The sequence below is a fragment of the Schistocerca piceifrons genome, chromosome 4 (genome assembly GCF_021461385.2).
Source record: "Schistocerca piceifrons isolate TAMUIC-IGC-003096 chromosome 4, iqSchPice1.1, whole genome shotgun sequence".
NCBI lineage: Eukaryota > Metazoa > Arthropoda > Insecta > Orthoptera > Acrididae > Schistocerca > Schistocerca piceifrons.
The window spans coordinates 125,436,704-125,452,865 of NC_060141.1; the positions used below are offsets into that span (position 1 = coordinate 125,436,704).

The window sequence follows — 16,162 nt, forward strand, 5'->3', positions numbered from 1 at the left end:
TGTGTTAATTTATATGCAAATTCTAACTTTTTTATTCTTTGTTTGTTTGTTGTGTTATCCAGTCCACTGGCTCAGATCCACTCCCCCAGGTATTAGAATTTATCAACTCTCTTAATTTTCCCATACTTTGTTTTCGTAAACTTTTCTGTATTATGTTTGTGTTCTATATACTCAGTTTTTTCATAGGATATTTTTAGTGCAGTCTTTTCAGCAATTTAGTGTAACAGATCAAGCATAACTGATGCGTCTGTTCGGTTTCCAGTTATCAATGCCATATCATCCGCAAAGGCTAAACATTTCACTTCAAATTTGTTCTTTCCTTGGCCCATGCTTATACCCTTTGTGCCTCTGTTTTTTATTTGCTTTCCCATGTTTTTACTATTTTATCTAAAACCAGGTTAAAAAGAATTAGTTATGTAATATTAGATACCAAATAAATCAACTATACCTCAAACATTTTTAGTAAATCTTCTTTCTTGACCTCAAGTCGTTCAAAGTTTTGCTTCTCCTTTATAATGGTCTTAACAAGACCTTCCACCACTGGGAAATCCAAATTAGACACCTAAAAATATGAAACCACACATATTTTAATAAAGTAAGATTATATTTGTCAATTTGACAAAAATAGTTAGAAAAAATAAATGAATTTGGTATCCAAGGTACCACAAAAACTGATTATAAATATTGTGGGTATTAGCAAACATCCATCTAAAAAAGGGAAATAGTAATGTAACTGTAATAAGTTACTGGAAGGATTCACTCCCAGTAGTTTGTTGCTTTCGACAGGGTCTCCGGCTCTTATTTACCATGGATACAGTTGACAAAGTGGAATTACTTACTTTCATACACTATTTCTTGTCTGCACAAACAACAAACTGCAGGTAGGAAAACCATCACTCACACAAGCAATGCACCACCAGACAACCTTGCTGAGTTTAGCCACGAAATCAGTGCAAATCACAACAAAAATTTATGCTTTCATTCATTCTAACGTTACAGAAAACCATTTCTCTTCATTGTTAATATACGAGAATTATCCAAGCAGAAAGACCGACTAGTTTTGAAACCGTAATTACATTTATTGACTATGTTTACAGGAAGTTGATTATGATCTATGATGGCTGTCTGTATATTACTAAATTAAATCCCTTTTGTTATTTACTTAACCACAAAGGAAAATGAGAAAGAATTTCTTCTCTCACACAATGTATCACTTCCACCAGAAAGAACACAAACTTGGGCTGTGTTTGTCTAATAATACATTGAATAATAGTGGTGAAGTACCATCACCATGCTCTTCCACCATTTTTCAATTTCGTGATTTGTCTCTAGATCTCCAATTCGTCTGGCACTTTTGACTTATAATTTAGTTTGATCTCTTGGCTCGGAAATCCCATCCAGAAAGTACAATAAAAGATGGAAATGATAAATGACACACAAAACTGAAGGGAAGTGAGGCGAGTTTCATACTCTGCATTATGAGACACACAAATGTACAAACAATGTGGGAATAATTATGGACTGACAGTAAAAATTCCAGTCCCATATTACAATTACTAGGCAAGATCAGAAAGTGAACTGAACTGATGAGATGATACTGTAAATTAAAGTTCAGCTAATTAAGCTATTGTCATCAGGTGAAAATCCTTCACAGAATGCATTTTTACCTTGAGTAAGCATCACTGTAACCCACTGTCCAAAAACCTCCACACGAGACACCAATCTCGCCACTGTACAATCTGAAATCAGCTCCTGTCCCACTTTTACCAAACACTTTCCTGATGTCTATTTTTGTCACATCACTCTCCTCAAGTACATCGAATTCACACTGAAATGTTGGCAGAGCATTTCCTTGCCCTGTACTTCTAATTGTGCATCCAAATTGTGATTGTTTTTTATCACTTTGATCAGCCTTATTTTAGATCCCAAGTAACAAACGGATCAGAATACAGTCCAAAAAACACAAAAAGGGATCACTCCTACATCAGCCTTTTCATGGGTCACCTATTTTGAAATCCTAGAATTGGCAGTGTGTCTAAACTTCCAAAGGTTCTGGAACCTCAATATCTTCTGTGCTGGAAGAAATCAAAGACAGTTTTGTTAACATCACATTTTATGTCTCATGGTATTAATATTCACCTACGTTCTTGATTATGAGGTGATCTTGATGATGGTGTTCCCGCTGTTTCACTACTAGTTCCATTTCCTTTTCCACATGTCTTTGTCAGTTATTTTGTTTTTACTATGTTTTATAATTTGTTTATTTCTCATGATCTCTTCCTTCTCCCCCACTTCAGTATTTTACTACTGAGTTCACTCAGATTCTTGATACGTAATGGATAGCTGCTTTAATAAATAAGTGGCATCATTAACAGTCATGCCGCAAACCCAACATCAAATTGTATGGTTTTCATTAAGCTGTGAGCCACACTTCATTTGATTTAATTTAATTACAGTACTCGTGAAACTGAATACCTTTGTGTTAAGGTAGACACTCCTTTATTGTCCACAAAATCCAAGCATACCGAAGGCATGACAGATACATACAGTTGGTACCCAGTACAGCCAAGTCTTCTGCAAGAACATGAACTGTCCAACCAAACAGTAGTCCTGAAACTTCTACAGCACTAATAAGAGTCTTCTGAAACTCAGTGGTGCAATTACAAGACATCCACATTATTTCCTACACACTGTCCCTTTCCTTATCCAGTATTTAGAGTGACTTTTCTATCCTTTGACACCTTTAGCCGTTCCCCCTTCTTTTCCTCATCCCTCTGTCTTCCTTTCTCCTGTTGATAGTACCTTTTGATTTCTGGAGACTAGTTTCAGCTTTATTCTTTCTTTAAAGAGTTTGTCAAGCCTGCTAAAGTTGCTTCTAGATTGATAGATGATTCTCTTTTATCAAAAATTTCATCCCTAGATTATCAAATGTTCATTATCAAGTACCACAGAGAGAATTTTTTTTCACTGAATACGAGATTGAAGATTTTTTTCATGCACACATAGCAACAGTTGCTCTAATGTGTAGTAATATTTGTTAATGTTTTTATTTGAGTTCATACAGTTTAGATGTAAATTTTTACTGTATTGTACTGTGCCATATATGAAAGCTGATGACACACTGATATCTGTGCTACGTTTTGAATTAAATTATGTAAAAACTGAGTACTTCATGTTTCCTCATTTCAGTGACAGTCAACAAAACTTTGTGAAATCTTTATGATTAAAGAGACAAAAGGGAAAGGACAAGCACATCTGTGTGATATTTGCAACAATAGAAATAAACTCTTCTGTCAAACAAAACTGCCAATCCTCACTGTAAACAGACAAATTACTCCTGCTTCTTATAAGTTTTGTTCCTTGTCCCCCTGGACAACCAGACTGCCTGGTTTGACAGATAACGAGACATGACATCCTTGTTCGGCCCACTCCACAAGGCAATTCAAAGTTGTTACACATAGGTTAAATAAATTATATCCGTGTATCTACATGCTTTCTTGTATCCATTGCATTACATACAAGAAGTGTTAGACCCAAAAACATTATTTCAATTACAAAACAGAAAATTTTCTTAGCTGACCAATTTTGTTGATTTGTCAAGTCTACAATTCATCCTCTGTGAAGCAGAATTATGATGTTGGTTTAGAGTTTCCACCTTTGTCAGCATATATTGTGGCAAATTGTTATCAGTCATTCAAATCTTAACCTTTCTTCCCAGTTCACTTAGCAGTCATACAGGTATATTTATTAGACTGTGTAGAGGTGATTCTTTAAGCAATTAGATGGTCTTATGCTCCTTTTGTGTGTCCACTTACTTTAAGGATTGTTTTTGATGCTTAACATATGTAAAGTATTCACAATAATTCTAAATCCCATAGCTAATACTATCACTATTTGAAGCAGTTCTTTTGTGAATACTGTAAGACTGGAAACACCCACAACAAATTACGTCTATCATTGTAATGTAAAAGTGAGACATTACAACAGTGTCACCAAGACAGAAACCTTTATAGGCATCACAATTCTTGGTCATAGATTAGAATGGTGCACTAGAATATATCACGAAATTGGAAATAAAAATCATCAGAAAAATCCTAGGGCCTGAAACGACAGAAGAAGGCTACATATGAAATCCAGCATAGTGAATTCCTTTGCTGTGTTTATCATTACAAATACTATCTATAATGTATAATAATAATAATAATAATAATAATAATAATAATAATAATAATAATTACTTGTTGCAAAGAGTTACCAAAAACAATTTTCAGCACAGAAGCTCAGTTCATATGAATGACTTCCCACCCAACATAAAGTGCAGAGAGAAATGACTCCTTGGATCATTTAAATAGGGCCAGACACGGATAAACTGTGGACTGTTACATACTTCACTAAAAAAGGGTGACTACGCAGGGATGATGTCATATACACTCATAAAAACATAACAAAGTCAACACAGAGATGTGCCATGCGAAGTGGCACTTTTGGACTTCACGCTGCTGGGGCTAAGTTTGGCAGATTTTGGATGGCACTCTCCACCACAGGGCTCGTTCTATGCACAGGCTTTGATGCAATTGCTCTATGCTCTTCTCTAGCGAAGAAGCGGAGTGGAGAGCAGTTGATTGGTGGTTAGCCACCGAAATAGAATTTCGGCTGGAACATGGCACACTGATGAGCTGGGCAGCCTGTGCAGTGGAAGCAGGGCATGGCCAAGCTGTTGTGGACATTGCCTACCTGGAGGGTGGACCTGTCTTTACCTGGTGGCAACAAGATGACAACCACAACCAGTTACAGAGAGAACAGTTTTCTTATTGCTGTAATATACGGAGCACTGGGAGTGTGCTTTTGTGCCCTGCAGCATTTGGTGGACAACTTATTAGACTGAGATTATTTGTACAGCAGATATTGTGCACAGTGAAGTTGCAATCATGCTGAGAACAAGTTCTACTTTTGTACATAGCTATAATTTTCCTGAATTTCATATTGCTGTTGTTGTCCACAGACTAGGCAGCCTTGGTAACCCTGTTGTATGTAACAGTATTAAGTTGCTAGTGGAGGTCTGTGGTAATATAGGTAGACACTGTTGTGGTTTTATTCATGCTGTGTTTATACTACTGCCCAGTTGGAGTATGTTATGGTTGGAGAGTGTGAATATTCTGCTTTATGTTCTGTTGTTCTTGGCTGGTGCCTGCTTGTATTCCGCACTGGCTGAAACAAATTTTAAGTATTGTGTTGCTGAGCGAAATTTATATTTATTTTATTATTGTATTATACCCATGTTTACATAAGTATTAGATCTGATCAGAATATTACTGATTCCTTATTCATTGCCTAATATTCTACTGAATCAAATGTTACGCAGCACTGACTGTCATAGAAGAAAACTGAATGCATGCTGTAACCTACATTATATGAGAACTATTAATAAATGGATAAAGCATCAGTAATCTGTGCATACAAGAGGAGTAGTAACATAATGAATTTCTTCCAGCAGCCATCAGCTAATTAAATTCCTTCAGTGTCATAAACTGAAAGTGTTTCTGCTACCTGTCTGTCCTCCAGAAACATATCATAGTAAAATCCATTCTCAATGGGAGGCCCATAGCATAAACAGCCTCCATATATCCTCTCCATTGCTTCACCAAGAATGTGTGCTGATGAATGCCAGAATACTTGCTGGGCTGCAACAAAAGAAAAATTTATTCACACAGTGATGTTAGATTTTCCCTATACAACTGAACATGCAATCATAGCACTGATTGGGGAAACTAGGAAAAGGAACAACAAACGAGTGAAAACATTTTTCCTGATTTTTGTATATTTTTTCTCTCTCTCTCTCCGGAAACCTGTGTAATGAGAAGAGCTAGGAGCATATCACAAAAACGAAACCTTTTTAGAATCAAACAATGGAAAATCCATATAGCAGAGATGCTGAGTCACAGATAGGCACAACAGAAAGATCTCACAATTAAAGCTTTCGGACATGGGCCTTTGTCAACAATAGACACACAAATACACTCATGCAAATGCAACTATCACACATGACTGCAGACTCGGGCAACTGAAGTCTTTTTGTTGTGCCTATCTGTGACTCGGCATCTCAACTATATAGTGAGAAGCAACTTTCCTTCTCACAATATTGTTACAAACCTTTTTAGAAGACATATGACATTCCTATTTTCTAATTGTTTTCCCACTCTCTTCTACGAATCTCCTACTGGTAGGTAAGAATCTGCTTACTGAATGACAAAAGTTCAGCACTTTTTGTATGAGCATGCCATGGAACAAGCTAATCAACAAGTTAATATAGATATTGCCTATTTTATTACAATAAAAATGCTCTTCAGACACACGTTTCAAAAATAAAAGCTTCACTGAACTAACAGGTGTCAAAGGAACATGACCATTTTGTAAACAGCAAGTGCAGCTACATTATATATATTTTTTCTCATAGAATTTGTTGTAGATCATACAGAAAAGTTTGAAAGGAATAATCATGTCCATAATTACATGTACATGACTACCCTGCAAATAACCCATTAGTGTCTGGCAGTGTGTTCACAGGACTACTTTGCACTTAACACTTAATCTTGCTGTGTGAGCTCTCTTTTCTCTTATTTTTTCATAATACACAATTCTCCCTATGTAGATGGTGCAACAAAATATTTTCACATTAGGACAAGAATGCTAGTGATTGAAATTTCGTGAAAAGACCTTGCCACAGCAAAAAATACCTTTGTTTTAATGACTGCCACACCTACTCGCTTATCATATCCGTGACACACTCTTCCCTATTTCGCAGTACTACAAAATGAACTGCCCTTTTCTGAATCTTTTTAATGTCCTCTGTCAATCCTATATGGTAAGGATCCCATACAGCACAGCAATACTCGAGTAGAGGATGGAGAATTGTAGTGTAGATAGTATCTAAAGCTGACTGACGAAAGTGTTCTGCCAATAAAACACAGTCTCCAGTTCACCTTCCCCCACAACATTTTCTGTGCAATAGTTAGAATCTAAAATTATTTGTAAATGTAATTCCAACGTATTTAGTTGAATCAACATCCCTTAAATTCGCATGACCTACTGTGTAAGTGATATTTAACAGAACTTTTCTAGTACTCCAGTGGAGGACCTCAACCTTTTTAACTGTAACAATCCTGTTGGAAGAACATTCGCAACTGAGCATTATAGCAGAGGTTGAAAATACTGCTTCAGTTGTAAATTTCTTTATTTTCACACAACCTGTTTTGGACTGTCAGGTGTCGTAGCTGTGCTGTGGTCCCCGAGCACTGCGTGTACCAGGTGCGGTGTGCTGCCTATGAGCGCAGAACTCCTGGGGATGGGCTTATAACAGTCCAAAACCAGTCGTGTCAAAATAAAGAAATTTACAACTGAAGCAGTATTTTCAACCTCTGCTTTTTATTTGTTTGGAATTGCCCCTTTTTGTCTCATGCAGCTATCTTGTGCAAATTATTTTGTTGTTTGTATTGACCTTCTGACAAATTTATCAGACCACAAATAATAGCATCATCTGCCAGCAATGTAAGAGGACTGCTCAGATAATCTTCTACATTGTTTACGTAGAGTAAGGACAGCAGAGGGCCCGTAACAGTTCCTTAGCGAACCCTAGATTATACTTCTGTTTCACTCAATGACTTCCTGTCAATTACTACAAACTGAACATTCAAACCTGGATGGAAACTAATGACTAGGGACCAGAAAATGCAGCAACTACTTTGGCAAAATTTGCTTCTATTTGTGTTAAAATTTGTACCTATTTTCTTGGTTGTAAATGATTAGTTGCACAAAATTTAAATGGTTGTCACACTATGTTAGTGAAGGCAAACAAAGCCTTATTTCTGTGAAACTGACTGTTTTTAGGAGCTGATCGGAATCTTTTTTAACTGGAATGTTTGCTTTTGCAAAAACTTCAACAGCACTTTTTCCGAAATGGCCTTTATTTTCCTCTATTTTTCTGTATTTAAGCTTTCAGAAAATGATTGTTCTGTGAAAAAGCAGCGGCATTTTCCCCATCAGTGAACTGAATGTGTCTCCATTTAATGTGTTTCTGGACATTACTTGTCTTTTCCCACCCATTTCAATGATTAAAAAATCTGCCAAATATTAAATTTCAATATTTTGTGGGCATTCATAGCCACATGACCCATGCTTGACAATGCTGCTGACAGATTTGACAAGGCAGTTGCCATGGCAGTGGGACCAAAAGTAACTCTATTATACCGATACAGAAAGAATTTCGGCACAATCGAAAAACATGACAGATTTTTTTTTTTCAACTGCCTTAGTGCAGAATACGGGCACTATATAGCCACAAGCATAAACAAATTATAATTTTGACCCCCATAAATCTACATCTACATTTATACTCCGCAAGCCACCCAGTGGTGTGTGGCGGAGGGCACTTTACGTGCCACTGTCATTACCTCCCTTTCCTGTTCCAGTCGCGTATGGTTCGCGGGAAGAGCGACTGCCGGAAAGCCTCCGTGTGTGCTCAAATCTCTCTAATTTTACATTCGTGATTTCCTCGGGAGATATAAGTATGGAGAAGAAATATATTCGATATCTCATCCACAAACGCACCCTCTCGAAACCTGGACAGCAAGCTACACTGCAATGCAGAGTGCCTCTCTTGCAGAGTCTGCCACTTGAGTTTGCTAAACATCTCTGTAACGCTATCACACTTACCAAATAACCCTGTGACGAAACGCGCTGCTCTTGTTTGGATCTTCTTTATCTCCTATGTCAACCTGACCTGGTATGGATCCCACACTGATGAGCAATACTCAAGTATAGATCAAACGAGTGTTTTGTAAGCCACCTCCTTTGTTGATGGACTACATGTTCTAAGGACTCTCCCAACGAATCTCAACCTGGCACCCGCCTTACCAAAAATTAATTTTATATGATCAGTCCACTTCAAATCGTTCCGTACGCATACTCCCAGATATTTTACAGAGGTAACTGCTACCAGTGTTTGTCCTGCTATCATATAATCATACAATAAAGGATCCTTCTTTCTATGTATTCGCAATACATTACATTTGTCTATGTTAAGGGTCAGCTGACACTCCCTGCACCAAGTGCCTATCCGCTGCAGATCTTCCTGCATTTCGCTGCAATTTTATAATGCTGCAACTTCTCTGTATACTACAGCATCATCCGCGAAAAGCCACATGGAAATTCTGACACTATCTACTAGGTCACTTATATATATTGTGAAAAGCAATGACCCCATAACACTCCCCTGTGGCATGCCACAGGTTACTTCAACGTCTGTAGACGTCTCTCCATTGAGAACAACATGCTGCGTTCTGTTTGCTAGAAACTCTTCAATCCAGCCACACAGCTGGTTTGATATTATGTAGGCTCTGACTGTTTATCAGGCAACAGTGTAGAACTGTAGAAGTCAAGGAAAATGGCATCTACCTGGGAGCCTGTATCTAATACTTTCTGGGTCTCATGAACAAATAAAGCGAGTTGGGTCTAACACAATCGCTGTTTCCAGAATCCCTGTTGATTCCTACAGAGTAGATTCTGGGTTTCCAGAAATGACACGATACGCGAGCAAAAAACATATTCTAAAATTCTACCACAGATCGATGTCAGAGATATAGGCCTATAGTTTTGTGCATCTGCTCGGCGACCCTTCTTGAAAACTGGGAATACCTGTGCTCTTTTCCAATCATTTGGAACCTTCCGTTCCACTAGAGACTTGCGGTACATGGCTGTTAGAAGGGGGCAAGTTCTTTCGTGTACTCTGTGTAGAATTGAACTGGTATCCCGTCAGGTCCAGTGGAGTGATTTCAGTGATTTAAGTTGCTTTTCTATTCCTTGAACACTTATTTCAATGTCAGCCATTTTTTTGCTCGTGCAAGGATTTAGAGAAGGAACTGCAGTGCGGTCTTCCTCTGTGAAACAGCTTTGGAAAAAGGTGTTTAGTATTTCAGCTTTACACGTGTCTTCCCCTGTTTCAATGCCATCATCATCCCAGAGTGTCTGGATATGCTGTTTTGATCCACTTACTGATTTAACGTAAGACCAGAACTTCCTAGGATTTTCTGTTAAGTTGGTACATATAATTTTACTTTCGAATTCACTGAACGCTTCATGCATAGCCCTCCTTACGCTAACTTTGACATTGTTTAGCTTCTGTTTGTCTGAGAGGTTTTAGCTGTGTTTAAACTTGCAGTAAAGCTCTCTTTACTTTTGCAGTAGTTTCCTAACTTTGTTGTTGAACCACGGTGGGTTTTCCAGTCCCTCACAGTTTTACTCAGCACGTACCTGTCTAAAACGCATTTTACGATTGCCTTGAACTTTTTCCATAAACACTCAACATTGTCAGTGTCGGAACAGAAATTTTCGTTTTGATCTGTTAGGTAGTCTGAAATCTGCCTTCTATTACTCTTGCTAAACAGATAAACCTTCCTCCCTTTTTTTACATTCCTATTAACTTCCATATTCAGGGATGCTGCAACGGCCTTATGATCACTGATTCCCTGTTCTGCACTTAAAGAGTCAAAAAGTTTGGGTCTGTTTGTTAACAGTAGGTCCAAGATGTTATCTCCACGAGTCGGTTCTCTGTTTAATTGCTCGAGGTAATTTTCGGATAGTGCACTCAGTATAATGTCACTCGATGCTCTGTCCCTACCACCCGTCCTAAACATCTGAGTGTCCCAGTCTATATCTGGTAAATTGAAATCTCCACCTAAGACTATAACATGCTGAGAAAATTTATGTGAAATGTATTCCAAATTTTCTCTCAGTTGTTCTGCCACTAATGCTGCAGAGTCGGGAGGTCAGTAAAAGGAACCTAGCTCGGTTGTTGAGTAGAACCTCCACCCATAATAATTCACAGAAACTATCCTCTTCTATTTCACTACAGGATAAACTACTACTACCAGCGACAACACGCCACCACCGGTTGCATGCAATCTATCCTTTCTAAACACCACCTGTGCCTTTGTAAAAATTTCGGCAGAATTTATCTCTGGCTTCAGCCAGCTTTTCATACCTATAACGATTTCAGCTTCGGTGCTTTCTATCAGCGCTTGAAGTTCCGGTACTTTACCAACGCAGCTTCGACAGTTTGCAATTTCAATACCGATTGCTGCTTGGTCCCCACATGTCCTGACTTTGACCTGCACCCTTTGAGGCTGTTGCCCTTTCTGTACTTGCCCGAGGCCATCTAACCTAAAAAACTGCGCAGTCCATGCCACACAACCACTGCTACCCGTGTAGCCACCTGTCGGGTGTAGTGGACTCCTGATCTATCCAGCGGAGCCCGAAACCCCACCACCCTATGGCGCAAGTCGAGGAATCTGCAGGAATGTGAGGAGCAGTGTGAGAAAATAAGCACCACCTCCCTTTGTAGGGCAGCAGCCTACACCAATGTTCTGTAAAAGCAGAATTGACACATTGCCATAAGAATCACTGATCTCTTCTGGTGTTGTAAGGAATGTAATCAAAATCCATGATGGATCAGGATTATCCACTTCACTCATTTCAAAATAAGGAGAGTAATGCACAACACAAAGCATTCAGGAACAGCTACCATGCCACTGCTTGTTGAGGCTGGTATTGTATTGTTAACGATGTAGTTACAGCCAAAACTTGAGTGGTTTTTGACGCAGTCACAGTTCAAAACATCTACCGCCTAATTTTCCACATTAAAAGTGTCTGTGTTGTTCCAACTTTTGAACTTGATCTAAGAAACATATACACACATTTCTTTGTTATAAAATAACAGGCACATGGCTAAGTACTATGCTGTATTACCCAGCTTTTATCTCAAATACATCATTCAAACACCCACAGTTGACATAGCACTAGGGCATTGTGCACACTGATACATCGTTGCATTCATGCACTTTTTATTTTTCAAACAGGTCATTACACACATTACCTTTCCAAACTGGGCTTCGTCACCTGATGTACAATTCCAATAACTGAAATGCAGGAGGATCTGCAATGAATTGACGTAGGGTGCAGGGAATGGCAATTGAATCTCAATGTAGATAAGAGTAATGTGCTGCGATTACATAGAAAGAAAGATCCTTTATCATTTAGCTACAATATAGCAGGCCAGCAACTGGAAGCAGTTAATTCCAGCAGTTATCTGGGAGTAGGCATTAGGAGTGATTTAAAATGGAATGACCATATAAAATTAATTGTCGGTAAAGCAGATGCCAGACAGATTCATTGGAAGAACCCTAAGGAAATGTAGACCAAAAACAAAGGAAGTAGGTTATAGTACACTTGTTCGTCCACTGCTTGAATACTGCTCACTTGTGTGGGATCTGTATCAGATAGGGAATATTGAAGAGATTGAGAAGATCCAACGGAGAGCAGCGCACTTCGTTACGGGATCATTTAGTAATCGTAGAAGCATTACGGAGATGATAGATAAACTCCAGTGGAAGACTGCAAGAAAGACGCTTAGTAGCTCGGTACGGGATTTTGTTGAAGTTTCGAGAACCTACCTCCACTGAGGAATCAAGTAGTGTATTGCTCCCCCCTATGTATATCTCATGAAGAGACCACGAGGGTAAAATCAGAGAGATTAGAGCCCACACAGAGGCATACCAACAATCTTTCCTTCCACGAACTATACAAGACTGGAATAGAAGGGAGAACCGATAGAGGTACTCAAGGTACCCTCCGCCACACACCGTCAGGATGCTTAGGGAGTATGGATGTAGATGTAGATGTAAAAATTGGATAAGTTTTCGATATTTACACTACTGGCCATTAAAATTGCTATACCAAGAAGAAATGCAGATGATAAACGGGTATTCACTGGACAAATATATTATACTAGAACTGACATGTGATTACATTTTCATGCAGTTTGAGTACATAGATCCTGAGAAATCAGTACCCAGAACAACCACCTGTGGCCATAATAACGGCCTTGATACGCCTGGGCATTGAATCAAACACAGCTTGGATGGCATGTACAGCTACAGCTGCCCATGCAGCTTCAACACGATACCACAGTTCATCAGCGGTAGTGACTGGTGTATTGTGACGAGCCAGTTTCTTGGCCACCATTGACCAGACGTTTTCAATTGATGAGAGACCTGAAGAATGTGCTGGCCAGGGCAGCAGTCGAACATTTTCTGTATCCAGAAAGGCACGTACAGGACCTGCAACATGCGGTCGTGCATTATCCTGCTGAAATGTAGGGTTTTGCAGGGATCGAATGAAGGGTAGAGCCACAGGTCGTAACACATCTGAAATGTAACGTCCACTGTTCAAAGTGCCGTCAATACGAGCAAGAGGTGACCGAGACGTGTAACCAATGGCACCCCCTACCATCACGCCAGATGATACGCCAGTATAGTGATGACGAATATATGCTAACAATGTGCGTTCACCGTGATGTCACCAAACACGGATACAACCATCATGATGCTGTAAACAGAACCTGGATTCATCCCAAAAAATGATGTTCAGCCATTTGTGCACCCAAGTTCGTCGTTGAGTACACCACCGCAGGTGCTCATGTCTATGATGCAGCGTCAAGGGTAACCACAGCCATGGTCTCTGAGCTGATAGTCCATGCTGCTGCAAACGTCGTTGAACTGTTCGTGCAGATGGCTGTTTTCTTGCAAACATCCCCATCTGTTGACTCAGGGATCAAGACGTGGCTGCCCAATCAGCCATGCGGATAAGATGCTTGTCATCTCAACTGCTAGTGATACAAGGCCGTTGGGATCCAGCACGGCGTTCCGTATTACCCTCCTGAACCCACCGATTCCATATTCTGCTAACAGTCATTGGATCTCGACCAACGTGAGCAGTAATGTCGCGATACGATAAACCGCAATCGCGATAGGCTACAATCTGACCTTTATCGAAGTCGGAAATGTGATGGTACGCATTTCTCCTCCTTACACGAGGCATCACAACAACATTTCACCAGGCAACGCCAGTCAACTGCTGTTTTTGTATGAGGAATTGGTTGGAAACTTTCCTCATGTCAGCACGTTGTAGGTGTCACCACCGGTGCCAACCTTGTGTGAATGCTCTGAAAAGCTAATCATTTGCATATCACAGCATCTTCTTCCTGTCGGTTAAATTTCGCGTCTGTAGCATGTCATCTTCGTGGTGTAGCAATTTTAATGGCCAGTAGTGTATATGCAAAAAATGAAGCTATTTTAAACTATCTCTGATAAAATAGTTCACCTGAATATGATTCACTATGAAACGGTGTTTGTTAAGTAATTTCACCATTTTGAGATAGAATTCGGACCTATTTCACATTTACAGCATAATGCGAATTTTTCCGGTCCTTACTAATGACCTATATTAAAGATAGTTAAGTTAGAGAGATCTGAATTATCCTGTAACAATATTTTTTCAGTAGTTACCTACTGATATAATAGTAAAAAGTTTCCTTTAAGAGAAAACTGAAAGCATTCTCGACAGCTCCTCCTATTCCATAGATAGACATTAATTTTGTGTATAAAGTACAAAATAACAACATACCATGGTTATTGAAAAGTCTGAGTATTCTTCAGTACTGAATAACCTCAACAGTTAATATTCAACATCAAAAAAGTATTATGGCCCTTAAACCAACTCATTCTACATCATTACAATATGCCTTGCAAATACCGAGCGAGGTTGATGCAGTGTTTAGCACACTGGACTCGCATTTGGGAGGACGACGGTTCAATCCTGTGTCCTGCCATCCTGATTTAGGTTTTCCGTGATTTCCCTAAATCACTCCAGGCAAATGCCAGGGTGGTTCCTTTAAAAGGGCATGGCTAACTTCCTTCCCCATCCTTCCCTAATCCGATGAGACCGATGACCTCACTGTTTGGTCTCTTCCCCCAAACAATTCAATCCAATCCTTGCAAATGATCTATCAGACATATAACTAAACATGTCCGATCATTTGTGATGCCCCTAAAGCTAAATAACATCTTCAATGAGTCATTCCAGATGTATTTCCTGTATTTCATAGACTACCATGTTTAATTTCATATTCTCCAACTAAAATAATTTTATGTTTTATAAGCGACACACTATCAAGCAACTATTAAAGAAAATCTCCCATACGTGTTTAACAAATACTGATGAAATACAGTTAAATTTATAAGAAAAATACCTGCATTCACTTATGTCTGAAGTAAATTGTAATAAAATTTGTAATGTGTTCAAACAACATATCTCTGGAATATCTTATTATAGTTTTGTAATGAAAGATAGTGTTCAGTAACTAAATACGAAACTAAAATGTGGGGTATTAATTTAGCATGTCACACAAACCTCACAAGAATTCAATCACAGCCTTTTACAATGCAAAGTCTACCACTTATCATGCACTGATACAAGGTATGTCTGACAAACTCATAGCTTCATCACCCAAAGTTATATTTTGGCACTCAACCAACGTACTTAATGTCCAAGAAAATTTATATGCCAGTCTTGCTCTGTATCGTATACAACATGGGTCATTTCCCGCTGAATAACGTGTACAAGACCTGCCTTTCACACCCACTCACAACCTCCTACTGAAGTCCAGTCAAGGGCATTTCCTATCCTGTTAAAGAAAGAGCCATGCGTGGAAGTAGTTAGATTATGTTTATATCAGCTGTTCAGCATGTGGGGATGACAGTCAACTAACTGTGTACTTGTTGTACAAATGACTACCTCTAAACAGTGACTAGTCCCAAACCTTACCATCAAGTTGCTGAATATACTGCACGCCACAATAGCAATGCAAGCTTCCCGCACCCCCAGGGAGGGACTACTTTTCTGGCCTATTCTTCATTCCTGAAATGGTCTAAACCTTCACATCTCTATCATTCTCCCTTACCTGTATTTTTCATCTCCTGCCAGTTTCCACACCATTCCTCCACATTCTAACTTTGCACTTACCCCCTCTCTTTATAATTTTTTCACTGTCAACTTTTTCATTCCTCGTCATTTGTCATGGCTCCCAATACCTACCACATCCTTGCCCCCATACATCTCCCACTTTGTACACAACTGTCCTCTCTCCCCACTCCTGCCAAAATCAGCAACCACCTAGAAATCATCACTGCTGGTGCTACCATAGACTGATTTGTTTGATGTTTGATGGCTATGAGTGTGTGCGTGTGGGGTGGGGGGAAGGGGGGGGGGGGAG

The 16,162-nt window shown here is 39.2% G+C and overlaps 1 protein-coding gene across 5 annotated transcripts in view; it reads right to left on the bottom strand.

Moving 5' to 3' along the window:
- LOC124794732 (threonine--tRNA ligase 1, cytoplasmic) overlaps window positions 1-16,162 on the bottom strand; it is a 170,179-nt gene that overhangs the window by 79,808 nt on the left and 74,209 nt on the right. For all 5 annotated transcript variants that reach the window (XM_047258331.1, XM_047258329.1, XM_047258327.1 and 2 more), the window contains 2 exons: window positions 5,548-5,681; window positions 449-562 (listed from right to left, as the gene is read on the bottom strand). In XM_047258331.1, the coding sequence (XP_047114287.1) occupies window positions 449-562; window positions 5,548-5,681 (248 nt within the window). The remainder of the gene's footprint in view (window positions 1-448; window positions 563-5,547; window positions 5,682-16,162) is intronic.